Raw genomic sequence first — 21,228 nt, forward strand, 5'->3', positions numbered from 1 at the left:
AGGGCCTTCTTTGCTACTTCATCCTGTGAAATTTCAGACTTCATAGAGTTATAAACAACACTACATGTGGAAACGTAGAAAACTATTAAAGAACAACATACCTGTGTTACACATACAAGCCCAAGGAAATAAAATAACAAGCAAATGCCAGTTGTCAGATAAAGACGCTTTGATCGCAGAAACTGAGGGAACAGGTCCAGCAGGGCTGTTAGAATTGTTTCTGATAAAAAAAATGTTAAATGAGATCAATAATTAATTAATAATTTACCCAGTAACAGAGAAAGCAATCCCTGGAGAGATTAAAGTCCTGAAGTCTAGAGGAGCAGATGAGGACATCTTGCTTAATGAATGATTCCGCTCTTTGAAACATTAGCAAGACTTGTCAGGTTGATTTACAAGATTATAAGCAGAACATCACCACAAGGCTTGCTTGTGTTTAAGCTGTGTGTGCACCAGGAACACAAGAATAGGGGGAGCATTACAAAATTTGAAGACAATATTAAAATAAGAGGCATAGTAAACCATTCTGAGGCCCAATGGAAGTGGCAAGGGGATATTGATAAGATGGTAGAATGGGCAAAAAGTAGCAGATGGCATTTAATGTCAGTAAATGTGAGATGGTACATTTTGATAAATAGCAAAGTAATAATTATACTTCGAATGGGTGACAGATGATAATGAGGAGGAGCGGAGGAATTTAGGGGTTCATGTTCACAAGCTGTTAAAAACAGCATCTCAAATGGAAAAGGTCATAAAAAGAATCTAATTAGGTTTTAGGGCAAGATGATAGAATATAAAAGCTGAGATGTGATGGTGAATCTATATAAAATACTAGACCACAATTGGAGTACTGTGTGCAGTTTTGGGCTCCAAACGCTAGGAATAGAGGCAATAAAGAGGGTATAGCACTGATTGACTTGGAAGCTGCCTGATATGGGGAAATACAAATACAAAAATTAGAGATGTAACATGAGAATAGAAACATAGAAAATAGTGCAGGAGCAGGCCATTCAGCCCTTCGAGCCTGCACCACCATTCAATATGATCATGGCTGATCATGCAACTTCAGTATCCCATTCCTGCCCTCTCTCCATACCCCCTGATCCCTTTAGCCGTAAGGGCCACATCTAACTCCCTTTTGAATATATCCAATGAACTGGACTCAACAACTTTCTATGGTAGAGAATTCCATAGGTTCACAATTCTCTGGGTGAAAATGTTTCTCCTCATCTCAGTCCTAGATGGCTTACCCCTTATCCTTAGACTGTGATCCCTGGTTCTGGACTTCCCCAACATCGGGAATATTCTTCCTGCATCTAACCTGTCCAATTTCATCAGAATTGTATATGCTTCTATGAGATTCCCTCTCATTCTTCTAAATTCCAGTGAATATAAGCCTAGTCGATCCAGTCTTTCTTCATAAGTCAGTCCTGCCATCCCGGGAATCAATCTGGTGAACCTTCGCTGCACTCCCTCAATAGCAAGAATGTCCTTAATAGAGATTACAGGGTGATTTGAGATATTTCAAATTATGAAAGGAACACGACACAGCAGATAGAAAGAGACTGTTTCCTATGGTTGAGGGATTTAAAGATTGGGACCTAGATTTAAGATTAAATGTAAGAGAGCAGAAAGAAAGAATTACATTTATTTGGCGCCATTCACAACTTCAGGACGCCCCAAAATGCTTTACAGCCAATGAAATACTTTTGAAGTGTTGTCACTGTTGTAATGTAGGAAACACAGCAGCCAGTTTGTGCACAGCAAGCTCCCACAAACAGCAATGTGATAATGACCAGATAATCTGTTTTTATTATGATGTTAACTGAGGGATAAATATTGGCTAAGGCACCAGGGATAACTCCCCTGCTCTTCTTCGAAATTGTGCCATGGGATCTTTAACACCTACCTGAGAGAGCAAACATCTGTTTAACATCTCATCCGAAAGATGGCACCTCCAACAGTGCAGCACTTCCTCAGTACTGCACTGAGTACCAGACTAGATTTTTGTGTTCAAGCCTCTGGAGTGGGTCTTAAACCTACAACCTTCTGACTCAGAGGTGAGAGTGCTACCGCTGAGCCACATCTGACACAGGAGAAACTTTTTTAAAGAGTTGAAATTTTCTACTGAAATTAGATATTTGAAGTCGAGACCATGTCAATGCCTAAGAATAAGTTAGATAGGTTGTTGAAGAAAAAGGGAACAAAAGGACATGAGAACAGAGGGGCACATAGGATTAGGGCCACTGCTCATATGGAGAATAAATGCCAACAAGGACTGGCTGGGCTGAAAAGTCTGTCTCCATATCGTAATTTCAATGTAATTATATTAATCTGGTGATCTGACCTTGGTGGAGCAGGTTGATAACTTCAGTGCCTCCTTTCTTATGCTGTGCATTGAAGCCATTTGCAGCGAGTTCCATCTGAGAGGTTGGTGCTGCTGTACCATCATGGGGAGAAGGGCAAAAGCTCAAGAGTATCCTCAGTGCAGGGTATTGCAGCCTTCTCTCCAGGTCACCAGTGTCAATGAGACTAGTGGATGTTTTCAGTACCCTGATGGTCTTTCTGTGAGCTGAAGTAAGGAGGATAAGGAGGGGAATGGGAGGAACATTGTTTCCTCATACCCAGCAAGAGGTTTCAGGGAGAGGCAATGTTCCAAGCAATGATCCCACTGAGGGGCACTACCCCACAGTAGTGACTGGGACACTAAGCCTGCCTTCTCTCGGTGAGTCCATCCATGGGCAGCCTCTGTACAGAGGATGCTGAAATTGTGGATAATTATTTGTCCAGGAACATCACCAACAGTAATTTCTCACCTTATATTATAAACCTAAATACTTTATATAATTTCCTTTAATAAAAGATAGATAGAGGTGGGTTATACGAAGACATTTACCAATATTTGCAAACTGACTGTCGAGTCCCAGGGTGACCAGCATGAAGAAAAATAAAATGGACCATAAAGGTGCCCATGGCAACTGTGCAAGAGCCTCTGGGTAGGCAATGAAAGCCAATCCGAAACCTAAACAATGGATACAATTGAAATGGTGCAATTAATGGTGCTTAAAAGAGAGATACTATAAACTGATGTTATTTATTTAAAACCCACTAATTAACTTAGAATCCAGATTGTTAAAATTTATCTCATTTTGTTCAGTACTTGTGTATTTGGTCTGAGATTTTGTGACTTTTCTCTACTCATCAAGGTGAGTGATGTCAGTGCTGGGGAACTGCATTTAACACACCCAGCACTCAAAAATGTGAGACTCTTCTGGCAGATCCCTAATCTAATGACCAGAAACTAGGCTGGGATCCATTTACACCAGGTCCTGGTTTTACAGTGAGGTTTCTAGGAAGGCCAAGTGCGGATGGAGCCTTTACGCACAGTTTACGTCATAGATGGCAGGGGGACTTTATCAGTCTCTGAAGGTGGGGTTGGGCAAACTCTGATGGTGGACAAACAAGGAACTGCAGTGCCAGGCTACCATAAGGTGCACCTGTCGGGACACGGGTAGCGCTGATCTCCCACTGACGTTACTGCAGGAGATTTGGAATATCATTCTAAAAATTCAAGGCCCGCACTATATAAAGGGGATGATTGTCCCTGGACACTTTAGGCACTAAAGAGCCTCCGAGGTGGCTAAGGTGGGGTCTTGAGCTGCAATGCCGGTTTAGCCCACGTTAAGCGCAAGACCCCATCTTGGTAAAGGAGTTGCCGGCACGCTAGTAACAGCCATCTGGAGGATCGTTAAAGGTCTGATTAACAACTAAATTACCTGCTGGCACTCATTAAGAACATAATAACATAAGAAATAGGAGCAGGAGTAGGCCATTCGGCCCGTTTCACCATTCAATAAGATCATGGCTGATCTTCTACCTCAACTCCAACTTCCCACACTATTCCCATATCCATTGATTCCCTTAATAGCAATCTCTGTCTTGAATTTACTCAATGACTGATCATCCACAGCCCCCTGGGGTAGAGAATTCCAAAGATACACAAAGCATTAAGTGAAAAGAAATTTCCTCATCTCAGTCATATATGGTGGATCACTTATTCGGAGACTGTGATCCCTTGTGCTCGACTCCCCTGCAATGGGAAACACCCAACCAGCATCTACCCTCTCAAGCCCTGTAAGAATTTTATATGTTTTAATGATATCATCTCTCATTCTTCTAAATTCAAGGCAATATAGGCCAGATCTTCTCAATTTTTCCTCATATGACAGTTCCCCCCTCCCGGGAATCAGTGTGGTGTGTATTTGTTGCACACCCTCCAAGGCATGTATATCCTTCCTTAGGTAAGGAGACCAAAACTGTACACAATTCTCCAGGTCTTGCCAAGGTCCGATATAATTGCAGAAAGACTTCTTTACTCTTATATTCCAATCCTTTTGTTTTCCTAATTGCTTGCTGTACCTGCATGTTAACTTTCAGTGATTCATCTACAAGAACACTCAGGTCACTCTGAATACCAACATTTTCCAATTTCTCACCATTTAAAAAATATTCTGCTCTATTATTCTTCCTATCAAAGTGGATAACTTCATCTTTCTCCACATTATAATCCATTTGCCATGTTCTTGTCCAGTAATTAAACCCATTTTTATTTCTTTGCAGCCCCTTTGCATCCTCCTCACAATTTACTTTCCCACCTAGCTTTGTGTCATCAGCAAACTTGAATACATTACACTCGGTCCCATCTAAGTCATTGATATATATTGTGAATAGCTGAGGCCCAAGCACTGATCCTTGCAATACGTCACTAGTTACAGCCAGCCCGAAAATGACCAGTTTATCCCAACTCTCTGTTTTCTTTCCATTAATAAATCCTCAATCTACGCTAGTATATTACTTGTCATGCATCTTACATTATTATATATAACTGTATCCTAACATGCTATACATGACTGTAATAAGATATGACCTGTAACCACCAGCATATCTTACCACCAGGGGTGCACTTGCAAGAGACAGGTATAAAAGGACAGGTCTCAGGCAAGTGCAGCATTCCAAAGCTGTGAAATAAAGGTGCAGGTCCAGAGTGACCTTGACTTCACAACATGCCTCGTGTGAATCTGTACTGAGGGGACAGGACTTTACAGTGGCGACGAGTTACGGGATCACAGAATCCATAGAATGGCGAACAACGGGTCAGATGAAAAGTACAATGCGGGAGACAACTGGGAGGACTTTATAGAAAGGCTCCAGCAAAGCTTTGTAACCAAAGACTGGTTAGGCGATGATAAGGCAGACAAGAGAAGAGCCCATCTCTTGACCAGCTGTGGCTCGAAAACATATGCTTTAATGAAGGATCTGTTGGCACCCGAGAAACCAGCAAGCAAGTCGTTTGAAGAATTGAGCACACTGGTAAGAGACCACCTGAAGCCAGCGACCAGCCTACACATGGCCAGACACAGGTTCTACAACTACAGACGCTGTGTGGGCCAGAGCATACCCGACTTCATGGTGGAACTTCGGAGGTTGGCTAGTTTATGTGAGTTCTCCGATGAACTGAGGAGAGAAATGCTGAGAGACTTTTTCATTGAAGGAATAGGCCACGCAGGCATATTCCGAAAGCTCATAGAGACCAAGAACCTGACCTTAGAGGCAGCAGCACTGGTTGCACAGACATTCTTGGTAGGGGAAGAAGAAACAAGGTTGATTTACAATGCAGGTACGACAACTAATAAAATAGCGGAAGAAATTCACAGCACTAAACAAGCTGCTACCCCCACACACAGACAAAACCGGGAGAACAGGCTCTCGACAGCAGGCAGAAGCCATCAAGGGCCACAGGAACGGCCATTCACACCTCATCAACCCACAATGCGAGCAATGAACTACAAACTGAGAGAAGCTCAAGAGAGATCAGCCAGACGCAGCTCATTCTTTGGGAACACTTTAAACAATAGAACAGGTCTGTGCTGGAGGTGTGGGGTGGGCACTCGTCAAGGGGATGTCGATTTCAGCAGGCTGTTTGCAGAAATTGTGAATATACAGGTCATTTGGCCCGCATGTGCAAAAAAACGGCAGCTCGGCTGGTATACGAATCGGCTGGGTCGGAAAGCGGACCAGAAGATGGTGGGGACAGTACCCGGGACACCGATGTACAGCAGGTCAACACGATCAATGACCGCTGCTCCTACAACAGGGCGCCTCCTATAATGATGAGGGTCCTACTCAACGGGATATCTGTCAACATGGAGCTGGATATGGGAGCGAGTCAATCTCTCATCAGCGCTCAACAATTTGAACAACTGTGGCCGCATAAAAGAGACAGACCAAAACTCACAAGGGTCGACACCATACTAAGGACCTATACCAAAGAAATCATACCAGTCCTCGGCAGCGCCATGCTCTCTGTCACACACAAAGGTACAGTGAACCGACTTCCCCTGTGGATTGTCCCCGGAGACCCCCCAGCACTGCTGGGGAGAAGCTGGCTGGCAAAACTAAACTGGAAATGGGATGATGTCCATGCAATGTCATTAGAGGAACGGACCTCCTGCTCAACAGTTATAAAGCGATTTGAACATCTCTTTCAGCCAGGTGTGGGCACTTTCAAAGGGGCCAAAGTCAAAATCTACATCACACAGGATGCTAGAACGGTCCATCACAAGGCCAGAGCTGTACCCTATGTGATGAGGGAAAAGATTGAACACGAACTAGACAGGCTTCTGCGAGGCCCCGGAATGTCTCAGAACTGCACGTCTTTCTCGGGCTACTCAACTACTTTGGGAACTTTATGCAGAACTTAAGCACGCTGCTGGAGCCTCTCCACGTGCTACTCAGGAAGGGGTGCGATTGGTTTTGGGGGGACGCCCAGGAACGCGCCTTCAATAAGGCACGCAACCTTCTGTGTTCCAACAGTGTTTTGACTTTCTTTGACCCAGGTAAAAAGCTAGTTCTCACATGCGATGCGTCAGCGTATGGGGTCGGGTGCATTTTGCAACATGTCAATAGTGCGGGCAAATTACAACCCATAGTTTATGCCTCCAGGTCACTTTCGCGAGCGGAGCGCGGGTACGGAATGGTAGAGAAGGAGGCGCTCGCGTGCGTGTACGGTGTCAAAAAGATGCACCAATACCTTTTCAGGGCCAAGTTCGCATTAGAAACTGACCACAAGCCCCTCACGTCCCTCCTATCCGAGAACAAGGCAATAAACACCAACGCCTCGGCGCGAATTCAACGGTGGGCACTCATGCTGGCATCCTACGACTATACCATAAGGCACAGACCAGGCACAGACAACTGTGCCGACGCGCTCAGCAGGCTACCCCTGGCGACTACGGAAGGGTCTGACGAACAGGACTGTGAGATAGTCATGGCAATCAATGCCTTTGAGTCCACAGGTTCGCCCATGATGGCTCGCCAAATCAGAGCCTGAACGGCCAGCGACCCCTCGTTATCCTTAGTAAAAAGATGTGTCCTAACCAGTGACTGGGCAGAGGCTCGCGATGCCTGCCCCAAGGAATTAAAACCCTTTCACATGCGCATGCATGAGCTATCACTACAAGCAGACTGCCTGATGTGGGGCAGCCGAGTAGTCATGCCTCTGCGAGGCAGAGAGGCATTTGTCCAGGAGCTCCACCGCGAGCACCCGGGGATCATTCTCATGAAGGCCATAGCCAGATCCCACGTCTGGTGGCCTGGTATTGACGCGGACTTGGAGCTCTGCGTCCGAAGGTGCACCATTTGTGCCCAACTCAGCAATGGCCCCAGGGAGGCTCCACTGAGCCCCTGGCCTACCAAACCGTGGTCGCGGGCGCACGTAGACTATGCGGGCCCATTCATGGGCAAAATGTTCCTTGTAGTTGTAGATGCATTTTCAAAGTGGATCGAATGCACCATTTTAAACTCGAGCACAACCTCCACCACTGTGGAGAGCCTCGCAACCATGTTTGCAACGCATGGAATCCCTGATGTATTGATCAGTGACAATGGCCCGTTCTTCACCAGCGCAGAATTCCAAGACTTTATAATTGACCACGGTATAAATCACGTCAAGACGGCACCGTTCAAGCCGGCCTCCAACGGCCAGGTGGAGAGAGCAGTGCAAATCATTAAACAAGGCGTGCTTAAAATCCAAGGTCCCACGCTGCAGGGTTGCCTGTCGCGACTGCTGCTGGCATACAGATCTCGTCCACACTCACTGACTGGGATCCCCCCCGCGCAACTGTTGATGAAAAGGACTTTAAAAACAAGCTCTCATTAATCCTCCCAGACATGCACGAAATCGTTGAGGCAAAGTGCCGTAAGCTGACTGAGTACCATGACAGAAATTCGAGGGGGAGATGGAATGAGATAGGGGACAAAGTGTTTGTACTAAACTATGGCAGGGGTCCCAAATGGCTTGCAGGGACAGTAACGAGCAAGGAAGGAAACAGGCTACTGGACAATGGCAAAACCTGCCGGAGGCATGTAGACTAAGTCAAAAGCAGATTTACCAACAACACTGCGGAACCAGAGGCAGACTACAATGTGGAACTTGCACCACACCTGGTGGACAGACAGAGGGAACAACCTGAGGAAAGGGCAATCCCAACAGACAGCCCAGGCGAGTCAACAACAATCACACCAATCGAAACAGACAGCCCAAGCGAGATACCAGCAACCACACCCAAAGAAAAAGAGACACCAAAGCAAACAACTGAACCACAACTCAGACGCTCCACGCGATAGCGTAGACCACCTGAGAGACTGAACCTATAAAGACAATAAGACCTTGGGGGAGGGTGATGTCATGTATCTTACATTATTATATATAACTGTATCCTAACATGCTATACATGACTGTAATAAGTTATGACCTATAACCACCAGCATACCTTACCACTTGCAAGAGACAGGTATATAAGGACAGGTCTCAGGCAAGTGCAGCATTCCAGAGCTGTGAAATAAAGGTGCAGGTCCAGAGTGACCTTGACTTCACTACATGCCTCGTGTGAATCTGTACTGAGGGGACAGGACTTTACATTACTCACAACCCTATGAACCTTAATTTTCTGTAATAACCTCTTGCCTGGCACCTTATCGAATGCTTTCTGAAAATCCAAATATGCCACATTCACTCGTTCCCTTTTATCCATCCTACTCGTTACAAACTCAAAAATCTCTATTAGTTTTGTCAATGACAATTTCCCTTTCATAAATTTGTGTTGACTCTGCGCAATCATGTTGGGATTTTCTAAGTGCCCTGTTACCCCGTCCCTAATAATAGATTTTAACATTTTCCTTAGTATTGATGTTGGGCTCATCATCGTGTCTGGCATGCGAACACTGTGGCCTGCCCAGCAGAGCTGATCAAGTTTGGTCAGTGTTTCAATGCTGGGGCTGTTGCCTGGTCGAGGACGCTAATGTTGGTGCATCTGTCCTCCCAGGGGATTTGTAGGATCTTGTGGAGACATTGTTGGTGGCATTTCTCCAGCGACTTGAGGTGTCTACTGTACATGGTCCATGTCTCTGAGCCATACAGCAGGGCGGGTATTACTACAGCCCTACAGATCATGAGCTTGGTGGCAGTTTTGAGGGTCTGGTCTTCAAACACTCTTTTCCTCAGGCGGCCAAGGGCTGCACTGGCACGCTGGTGTTGAATCTCATCGTCAGTGTCAGCTCTTGTTGATAAGAGGCTCCCGAGGTATGGGAAATAGAAACATAGAAAATAGGTGCAGGAGTAGGCCATTCGGCCCTTTGAGCCTGCACCACCATTCAATAAGATCATGGCTGATCATTCACCTCAGTACCCCTTTCCTGCTTTCTCTCCATACCCTTTAGTCGTAAAGGCCATATCTAACTCCCTCTTGAATATATCCAATGAACTGGCATCAACAACTCTCTGCAGTAGGGACTTCCACAGGTTAACATCTCTCTGAGTGAAGAAGTTTCTCCTCATCTCAGTCCTAAATGGCTTACCCCTTATCCTTAGACTATGTCCCCTGGTTCTGGACTTCCCCAACATCGGGAACATTCTTCCTGCATCTAACTTGTCCAGTCCCGTCAGAATTTTATATGTTTCTATGAGGTCCCCTCTCATCCTTCTAAACTCCAGTGAATAAAGGCCCAGTCGATTCAGTCTCTCCTCATATGTCTTTCCTGCCATCCCAGGAATCAGTCTGGTGAACCTTCGCTGCACTCCCTCAATAGCAAGAACGTCCTTCCTCAGATTAGGAGACCAAAACTGAACACAATATTCCAGGTGAGGCCTCACTAAGGCCCTGTACAATTGCAGTAAGACCTCCCTGCTCCTATACTCAAATCCCCTAGCTATGAAGTCCAACATACTGATGTACCAATACACCCAGGTCTCATTGCACCTCCCCTTTTCCTGATCTGTCACTATTCAGATAATATTCTGCCTTCGTTTTTTTGCCAACAAAATGGATAACCTCACATTTATACACATTGTACTGCATCTGCCACTCGTTTTCCCACTCACCTAACCTGTCCAAGTCACCCTGCAGCCTTTTAGTGCCCTCCTCACAGCTCACACTGCCACCCAACTTAGTGTCATCTGCAAACTTGGAGATATTACACTCAATTCCCTCATCCAAATTATTAATGTATATTGCAAATAGCTGGGGTCCCAGCACTGAGCCCTGTGGCACCCCACTAGTCACTGCTTGCCATTCTGAAAAGGACACGTTTATCGCGACTCTCTGCTTCCTGTCTGCCAACCAGTTCTCTATCCACGTCAGTACATTACCCCCAATACCATGTACTTTAATTTTGCACACCAATCTCTTGTGTGGGACCTTGTCAAAAGCCTTTTGAAAGTCCAAATACACTGCATCCACCGGTTCTCCCTTGTCCACTCTACCAGTTACATCCTCAAAAAATTCTAGAAGATTTGTCAAGCATGACTTCCCCTTCATAAATCCATGCTGCTTTGGACCGATCCCGTCATTGCTTTCCAAATGTGCTGCTATTTCATCTTTAATAATTGATTCCAACATTTTCCCCACTACTGATGTCAGGCTAACCGGTCTATAATTACCCACTTTCTCTCTCCCTCCTTTTTTAAAAAGTGGTGTTACATTAGCTACCCTCCAGTCCATAGGAACCGATCAAGAGTTGATAGACTGTTGGAAAATTATCACCAATGCATCCACTGTTTCTAATGCTACTTCCTTAAGTACTCTGGGATGCAGACTATCAGGCCCTGGGGATTTATCAGCCTTCAATCCCATCAATTTCCCTAACACAATTTCCCCGCCTAATAAGGATTTCCTTCAGTTCCTCCTTCTCACTCGACCCTCGGTCCCCTAGTATTTCCGGAAGGTTATTTGTGTCTTCCTTCATGAAGACAGAACCAAAGTATTTGTTTAACTGGTCCGCCATTTCTTTGTTCCCCATTATAAATTCACGTGAATCTGACTGCAAGGGACTTACGTTTGTCTTCACTAATCTTTTTCTCTTCACATATCTATAGAAGCTTTTGCAGTCAGTTTTTATGTTCCCAGCAAGCTTCCTCTCATACTCTATTTCCCCCCTCCTAATTAAACCCTTTGTCCTCCTCTGCTGTATTATAAAATTCTCCCAGTCCTCAGGTTTGCTGCTTTTTCTGGCCATGTTATATGCCTCTTCCTTGGATTTAACACTAACCTTAATTTCCCTTTTTAGCCACGGTTGAGCCACCTTTCCCATTTTATTTTTACTCCAGACAGTGATGTACAATTGTTGAAGTTCATCCATGTGATCTTTAAATGTTTGCCATTGCCTATCCACCGTCAACCCTTTAAGTATCACTCGCCAGTCTATTCTCGCCAATTCACATCTCATACCATCGATGCTACCTTTCCTTAAGTTCAGGACCCTAATCTCTGAATTAACTGTGTCACTCTCCATTTTAATAAAGAATTCTACCATACTCTTCCCCAAGGGGCCTCGCACAACAAGATTGCTAATTAGTTCTTTCTCATTACACATCACCCAGTCTAGGATGGCCAGCTCTCTAGTTGGTCCCTCGGCATATTGATCTAGAAAACCATCCCTAATATACTTCAGTTGGGCTAATGTTGGGTTAACTGGCCTGCAGTTTCCTATTTTCTCTTTCCCTCCTTTCTTGAATAGCAGGTTTACATTTTGTATCTTCCAATCCGTGGAGACGGTTCTAGAATATAGGGAATTCTCGAAGATCAAAACCAATGCATCGCTATTTCTGTAGCCACCTCTTTTAAAACCCTAGGATGTAGGCTATCAGGTCGAAGGGATTTGTTGACTTTTAATCCCATTAATTTCTCCAGTGCTATTTCTTTACTAATACTACTTTAAGTTCATCATTCTCACTTGACCCATAGTTCCCTGCTATTTCCAGAATGTTTTTTGTGTCTTCTTCCACAAAGACAGAGCAGTTGTTTAATGTCTCTGCCATTTCTTTATTTCCCATTATAATTTCTCCTGTCACTGCCTGAAATGGACCCACATTGGCTTTCACGAATCTTTTTCTTTTTACATACTTAAAAAAAGAGGCTGCAAAGCATTTTGGTGGCAAGCGCTTCAATTAACGACCTCTCCTAACAGTGACCAGCTGAACAGGAGTAAACAAGTTGTTGCTGAGGATTTTGAGTGCCACTTAAAGCGATTTCACTGTTCAATTGTAGATTGAGGTGGACTGACTACACTGTAAATTGAGATGGACTGACTTCACTGTAGATTGAGGTGGACTGACTACACTGTAAATTGAGATGGACTGACTACACTGTAGATTGAGATGGACTGACTACACTGTAGATTGAGATGGACTGACTACACTGTAGATTGAGGTGGACTGACTACACTGTAGATTGAGGTGGACTGACTACACTGTAAATTGAGATGGACTGACTACACTGTAGATTGAGGTGGACTGACTACGCTGTAGATTGAGGTGGACTGACTACACTGTAGATTGAGGTGGACTGACTACACTGTAAATTGTGGTGGACTGACTACACTGTAGATTGAGGTGGACTGACTACACTGTAAATTGAGATGGACTGACTACACTGTAGATTGAGGTGGACTGACTACACTGTAGATTGAGGTGGACTGACTACACTGTAGATTGAGATGGACTGACTACACTGTAGATTGAGGTGGACTGACTACACTGTAGATTGAGGTGGACTGACTACACTGTAGATTGAGGTGGACTGACTACACTGTAGATTGAGGTGGACTGACTACACTGTAGATTGAGATGGACTGACCACACTGTAGATTGAGGTGGACTGACTGCACTGTAGATTGAGATGGACTGACTACACTGTAGATTGAGATGGACTGACTACACTGTAGATTGAGGTGGACTGACTACACTGTAGATTGAGATGGACTGACTACACTGTCGATTGAGGTGGACTGACTACACTGTAGATTGAGGTGGACTGACTACACTGTAGATTGAGATGGACTGACCACACTGTAGATTGAGGTGGACTGACTGCACTGTAGATTGAGATGGACTGACTACACTGTAGATTGAGATGGACTGACTGCACTGTAGATTGAGATGGACTGACTATACTGTAGATTGAGATGGACTGACTACACTGTAGATTGAGATGGACTGACTATACTGTAGATTGAGGTGGACTGACTACACCTGTAGATTGAGATGGACTGACTGCACTGTAGATTGAGATGGACTGACTACACTGTAGATTGAGATGGACTGACTACACTGTAGATTGAGATGGACTGACTACACTGTAGATTGAGATGGACTGACTGCACTGTAGATTGAGATGGACTGACTACACTGTAGATTGAGATGGACTGACTACACTGTAGATTGAGGTGGACTGACTACACTGTAGATTGAGGTGGACTGACTACACTGTAGATTGAGGTGGACTGACTACACTGTAGATTGAGGTGGACTGACTACACTGTAGATTGAGGTGGACTGACTACACTGTAGATTGAGGTGGGCTGACTACACTGTAGATTGAGGTGGACTGACTACACTGTAGATTGAGGTGGACTGACTACACTGTAGATTGAGGTGGACTGACTACACTGTAGATTGAGGTGGACTGACTACACTGTAGATTGAGGTGGACTGACTACACTGTAGATTGAGGTGGACTGACTACACTGTAGATTGAGGTGGACTGACTACACTGTAGATTGAGGTGGGCTGACTACACTGTAGATTGAGGTGGACTGACTACACTGTAGATTGAGGTGGACTGACTACACTGTAGATTGAGGTGGACTGACTACACTGTAGATTGAGGTGGACTGACTACACTGTAGATTGAGGTGGACTGACTACACTGTAGATTGAGGTGGACTGACTACACTGTAGATTGAGGTGGACTGACTACACTGTAGATTGAGGTGGACTGACTACACTGTAGATTGAGGTGGGCTGACTACACTGTAGATTGAGGTGGGCTGACTACACTGTAGATTGTGGTGGACTGACTACACTGTAGATTGAGATGGACTGACTACACTGTAGATTGTGGTGGACTGACTACACTGTAGATTAAGATGGACTGACTACACTGTAGATTGAGATGGACTGACTGCACTGTACATTGAGATGGACTGACTACACTGTAGATTGAGATGGACTGACTACACTGTAGATTGAGATGGACTGACTACACTGTAGATTGAGATGGACTGACTACACTGTAGATTGAGATGGACTGACTACACTGTAGATTGAGATGGACTGACTACACTGTAGATTGTGGTGGACTGACTACACTGTAGATTGAGATGGACTGACTACACTGTCGATTGAGATGGACTGACTGCACTGTAGATTGAGATGGACTGACTGCACTGTAGATTGAGGTGGACTGACTACACTGTAGATTGAGATGGACTGACTGCACTGTAGATTGAGGTGGACTGACTACACTGTAGATTGAGATGGACTGACTGCACTGTAGATTGAGGTGGACTGTCTACACTGTAGATTAAGATGGACTGACTACACTATAGATTGAGGTGGACTGACTACACTGTAGATTGAGGTGGACTGACTACACTGTAAGTTGAGATGGACTGACTACACTGTAGATTGAGGATGGACTGACTACACTGTAGATTGAGATGGACTGACTGCACTGTAGATTGAGGTGGACTGACTACACTGTAGATTGAGATGGACTGACTGCACTGTAGATTGAGATGGACTGACTACACTGTAGATTGAGATGGACTGACTGCACTGTAGATTGAGATGGACTGACTACACTGTACATTGAGATGGACTGACTACACTGTACATTGAGATGGACTGACTACACTGTAGATTGTGGTGGACTGACTACACTGTAGATTGTGGTGGACTGACTACACTGTAGATTGAGATGGACTGACTGCACTGTAAATTGAGATGGACTGACTACACTGTAGATTGTGGTGGACTGACTGCACTGTAGATTGAGATGGACTGACTACACTGTAAATTGAGATGGACTGACTGCACTGTAGATTGTGGTGGACTGACTACACTGTAAATTGAGATGGACTGACTACACTGTAAATTGTGGTGGACTGACTACACTGTAGATTGAGATGGACTGACGACACTGTAGATTGTGGTGGACTGACTACACTGTAGATTGAGATGGACTGACTACACTGTAAGTTGAGATGGACTGACTACACTGTAGATTGAGATGGACTGACTACACTGTAGATTGAGGTGGACTGACTACACTGTAGATTGAGATGGACTGACTACACTGTAGATTGAGATGGACTGACTACACTGTAGATTGAGGTGGACTGACTACACTGTCGATTGAGATGGACTGACTGCACTGTAGATTGAGATGGACTGACTACACTGTAGATTGTGGTGGACTGACTACACTGTGTTTGAAATGGACTTCTGCGTCTTATCAGGAGACTTTCTGGGACACTTTGTCAAGACTTCACCAACACTCTAGCAACACTTATTCCAGAATTTCTCTGACAATTTCACCTAAAGAGAGTGACTGCTGTTCCACTCTACCTTAATGGACACCTTATAAGCGTAATCAGGAGAAAGGGAGTGATTATATAAATACAATTTGTTGTTTTTTGTTGGTCATGGGTATCTTGCTAGTGGCCCCACTTGGTCTGAAGGAGGAATGAGAGGAGGGGTTCAGGTAGAGCAGCACCAGATGCTGGAGTTGAGTGGGACAGGAGGCTTCTTCCCCCCACTGAGGGTACAGGACCTCCCTCCTCCTCTGGACCTCCTCCACCAGAACCTCTGCATCCGAGAACCTGTGCGCCTGCTACCTGTCTCTGAGCCATCCTGAAACACTCCATTGTGTGTCAGCCAGCGCACTCCATGCCTTCAATGAAAGTGGGTGCATGGAGGCTATATATACACCTCCACTAAAATTGTTTCTAAACAGCGCTTGAGTGTTAAATCAGCAGGCGTCTATTTTAGCAGCTACAGGCATGTTTAAATCATGGTAATCGATTAGCCTCAAAATTGCAGGCAAAAACTAGACGTGTCTTATTACAGGCATGTCTTATTAGAACAGCACTCCTTTAGCGCCTGTTTCACCCTTTCACCAATCTGACTTCATAATAAATTGTTCTGTGACATCCTGTATTGTGCTGATTCAAAGTTCTCACATTTAAGAGAAAAGGTTGAACAAAAAAGTCTGTAATCTCCAGATATTCCAGCTCATTATTCAGCTTCAATCCCTGTCCAGTATAATCCAACTATTGTTTATTGTGATGTACTTTATGGCCTGAATATTATTTTCCACTGGAATTACTGCTGTGGATCCAACTATTATTATTGTAAGTGTCTGTACACTGGAACAATTGTGTGTAATTTCATATCTAACAGATGATTGATTTCAGAGAGATGGTTAAAGCTGTGAGACCCTAGTTGATATTTTTACCAGTTCTGGTTTACCTGACTGTGCAACCTCTGAAACAGACTTGTCTTGTACATGTGCCATGTGTCCAAGGATGGAGAAGATGGCAAATCCAGCAAACACACTCGTAGCACAATTAACAACACAGACAATGATGGCATCTGCGTAACAGTTGTTGTGGAATTTGTTGTAGGATGAAAGTGCCGTTAAACCTCCCATAGCTACTGCGAGCGAAAAGCAAAGCTGTGTTGCAGCATCTTTCCAGACCTAGTTATTAGAAGATAGAATTAGTCAGCAGTGGGAGATTTTCCTTGAACTCAATCAACTGTGGTAGATAAAACTACATTAACCATGAGGAACAAGGGGTGGTTTAGTCGCTCAATGGTGAGTTGACTGAATGAGCTCCCTCTGGTCAATAGTGTCTCCCTTAAATAGTCAGGCCATCGGTCTGCCTCCCTGTCTACTACTGGCTGCCAAATTCCCTCCAGGAGCTTTGATGCTATCCACCATCAGCCATGTTTTCCAGTGAGTGGCAATCCTTAAATCTAATTACTGAGGCCCAATGGACTCCTGTTTTTACCTTATCAACACCTTTCTATAATTGTGATTTCCAATTTGCATGTTACTATGTTAAAATCAACTAGCCTACACACAGAGATTGTTATTTGGCAATTTAATGAATTAATTTCTAACAAGTTGCTAAACCAAAATAGGTTACAAAAATAAGGCAGTTATTGCATCTTACTCCAGTCTGTCCCATCTTGTCCCTTTCAATCTCACCCCAACCAAATCCATTGCATCTGATGCCTTGCCTTCCTACTTCATGACATCTCATCCCATCCTGTCCTACCCTATGCCATTTAATCGCATCCCACCTCAATTCATCACACTTCAACCCATTATGCCCTATCTAATCCCATCTCATCGCATCCCATCTCAATCCATCACACTTCATCCTATTGTTTCCTACACTATCCCATCTCATCGCATTGCATCCCACCTCAATCTATTCCATCTCATCCCATTCTGTCCTATCCATTCCCATCTCAACCTACCTCAATCTATTCCAACTCACCCCATCCTGTCCAAACCAATCCCATCACATCCCGTCCACCATATCCTATCCTATCCTATATAAACCCATTTATCCCATCCTGTCCATCCTATTCTATGCCATCTTGTGCCATCTACAAAAACAAGGTGTCAAAAGTCATAAAATACACTCATCCTCCAACTAACATGCAATGATTGAAATTAGTTTCCCCATGTGTGAACATAAACCAAAAAGCAATACTCCATTATTAACGTGGAATCGTCAAACATGCAGCAAAATAAATAAAACTGAAATATATAACATTTTGACTGAAAAATATCCGTGCAATTCAATCAATTATATTTTCGTATTTACCTCAGCATCAGCCAGTTTTGAGAAGTCGGACTGGCTTCCAATGTAGAATTCAATTCCTTTATAGGCTCCCTCCAGGGTAACTCCTCGGATCAGAAGTATGGTCAGAACCACATAAGGGAATGTTGCAGTAAAATACACCACCTGGCCATGGAGAGTAGATTGTTAGATTTTCCTGTATTGCTGGTACAACATTTATAGTATTGAATCCAATTGAATGTCAAATGAATAGGATCATAATCAAAGCAGAGATTGAAGCAGAATTGGAGGAATAATAACTACATGAAGGGTATATTTAACACTGAGCTGCATATTATGACTGAATTTAAATAGCACAATATTATTTGAACGTACTGATATGTCATTTTCAGAGCAGTAACACATTTAAACAGGAGAATAGATCAGAGTGTGATGAATATATTTAACTCCTCACTTTTACTCCTCGGGTTACTTTGCCATTCTCTTTGTCCAGACAAATCACATCTCACTCAAATAAAACCATGACTCTAATCTGCTCACTCACTTAGCCAGCCCTGCCCAGCTTTCCAGCACAATTGGAAATTCACCCAAAGCCCTGTATCAGCAACTGAACCCCTTAGAATGAGGGGCACATTTCAGAGGTTTGAGGAATCGCTGCTGCTCTTTCACTCAGGAGAAAGATCTTCAGATCTTACTCAGGCCTGCGGTGCTCATAAATTGTGCATCTCACACTCCCCAAAGAGTCACTGTTAACATCACCTGTGAGATAAATCAGCCCACTTCACATATGTTGCAGAGTTTTAACTCTATCCATCATCAATCATTTTACCTTTCCTGAAGATTTGATTCCATTAGATAGCGCTGCCCCAACTATCAGCCAGGCCAGAAGCAGACAGAGGGCTAAATGCCAGACTATCTCCCCAGTCTCATCCATTGAACTTGTACGGCGTAAAGCCACTTTACTAAATAAAATAACAACAGAAAACATCATACACATAGTCACTATTCAATGCAATATATAAGAATATTTAGTCAAAAATGCATGGATTTAAAAGATATTCAAGTTAAAGAGAATCTGTTCTGCTTTAGAAATGAATTCTTGCAAAGAATGCGATTAAAATTCACATCTTTTTGAATTTTCTCTATTTCTATTGATGTTTTAAAATATAAAGCTTTGTCTAAACACTGAATGCTTATGGGATTCCCTGGAGAGATGATTTGAAGGAGTTCCTGACAGTGCTTCATTGACTGCCTTACAAAGCACTGTTAAAACTGCCTGGGTTAGTCACTGTATCTCCCAATGAATTCAGCTCCTTCATATTGTTAAACATGGGACCTGTTCCTAGACAGTTACCAAGTCTGGGGGTTAAACACAATACTGTATTCAATTAAAACACAGAGAAAGGGATATCAGTCATGGATAATTTGAACCATTTAATGTTTAGGAGTTCTAGTGATGAATCTCTTGAAGAAAAGGAAATAAAAAATGGTCAATAAAGGTTTCACTGTATAAATATTGTTAAATAATCCTAGAGTGTTAGTAACCAGAACACTGTTAACTAATGAAAGGGCCGTTGTTGTGATATTATTTTGTAACAGATGTATGATGTAAATAATTTGGGCTGAATTTTGTGGGGGTTAGTGGGCGCGATCAGTGGCAGGTCGGGTGGAAAAGTGTTTTGTTTCCCCGGCAGTTCGAGACCCCGCTGTGAACCCGCCACCACGGGCCTTTCCCAAATGTCAGGTCTGTCAGCGCTGAGCGGGAGAGGCAATTAAAATTATTAATGGCTTGCTTACTGCCACGTAACAATGTTTTTTCCCCAGCTTTTGGATTTGACAGATCGACCACTGGGTTTCTGCAGTGTCTAGACCTCATCTGTGAAGTTGAGGCGGGAGCTCACTGCCATTGAATCAGCTGATGAGTTGTCAGCTTCAAATGTCAAGTCAAAGTTCCCAGATGATTGATAAATGTTCCCTTAACCACTAGCTTCTCTAACCTGAATTTCCACTACAGATTCAAATGCTGAAAGTCTTTACACAAGTCTAACCTCATTAACTCTCCCACCATTGACAGATCGCTTCTGTGATCTCTACTTCACTTGCCATCTATTCCATCAGCATGGGTGCCCTTGAAATTATCTCACCTTAGTTCTCAGAATCCCATCATGATCAGCCCCAACACCAGCAGCATCAGGCATACCAGCAGCACCAACAACAACACCAACCTTCTCCGCAATCAACAGGACAGAGGGCATCAGCACCTGACCACATTGCTGCCTGAGAGGCCAGGGATGGCCTCACCATGGCCACATTTACTTCACTTGATTCTGTACAACCTGGCTCCCACATGATGCACCAGGTTGGCACCATCCCACACCAACACCATAAAGCATCCTTACAATTCCAAAGCCATTCCTTTCACACTCATCACCATTGCGGGGGTTACCATTATGTCTTATTCACACTCAACATCAACATTGGCGAAAACACCCAAGTGCCTACCCTTGTGTACTGTCAGGAAATATGATAGTACTAGGATGAAGGTGAGTGTGAGGGGTGGCTAGTGAGATGCAGATGTGATAATGTAGATAGAGAGGGATGGGTGGAGGTGAAAGGTAAGTTGGTGTGGCTTTGTACTAATGTTTTATGATCTACTGAGATCATTGAAATGTTTGCCACACTGCACCCAGGTACTTCTGACCACACCCCTGCTTGAGCAATGTGCAACCAGGCTGTGTTAGTGTCCTGGGGAGGTCTCTTCCGCCCATCGAAAGGGAAGAGGACCTCCCTGTGCTATGACTCCTTCCATAAGCATAGGAAAGGAGTCATGGGAGAGCCTGGATGCAGCCGTGCACCTCTGTGCAGTGATTGTCAGTGTTTACAGCACCTCAATGCTGTAGAACACTGAGAGCACAAATGTCAAAATAAAATTAGCCATGGTCCCTTTAAGGAAACCGGCTGATGACGTGTCATCAAATGATGTCACCAGACTCACTTCCTCTAATTGGCCTGGAA

At 44.1% G+C, this 21,228-nt stretch overlaps 1 protein-coding gene across 2 annotated transcripts in view; it reads right to left on the reverse strand.

Annotated features, from left to right (window-relative positions):
* Window positions 1–21,228, reverse strand: part of LOC139265195 (sodium- and chloride-dependent neutral and basic amino acid transporter B(0+)-like) — a 78,360-nt gene that overhangs the window by 34,924 nt on the left and 22,208 nt on the right. For both annotated transcript variants that reach the window (XM_070882121.1, XM_070882120.1), the window contains exons 6-10: window positions 19,043–19,175; window positions 18,238–18,378; window positions 16,868–17,096; window positions 2,897–3,022; window positions 102–220 (exon numbers count right to left, since the gene is read on the reverse strand). In XM_070882121.1, coding sequence (XP_070738222.1) covers window positions 102–220; window positions 2,897–3,022; window positions 16,868–17,096; window positions 18,238–18,378; window positions 19,043–19,175 — 748 coding nt within the window. The remainder of the gene's footprint in view (window positions 1–101; window positions 221–2,896; window positions 3,023–16,867; window positions 17,097–18,237; window positions 18,379–19,042; window positions 19,176–21,228) is intronic.

The sequence above is a fragment of the Pristiophorus japonicus genome, chromosome 6, assembly GCF_044704955.1.
Source record: "Pristiophorus japonicus isolate sPriJap1 chromosome 6, sPriJap1.hap1, whole genome shotgun sequence".
Lineage (NCBI taxonomy): Eukaryota > Metazoa > Chordata > Chondrichthyes > Pristiophoridae > Pristiophorus > Pristiophorus japonicus.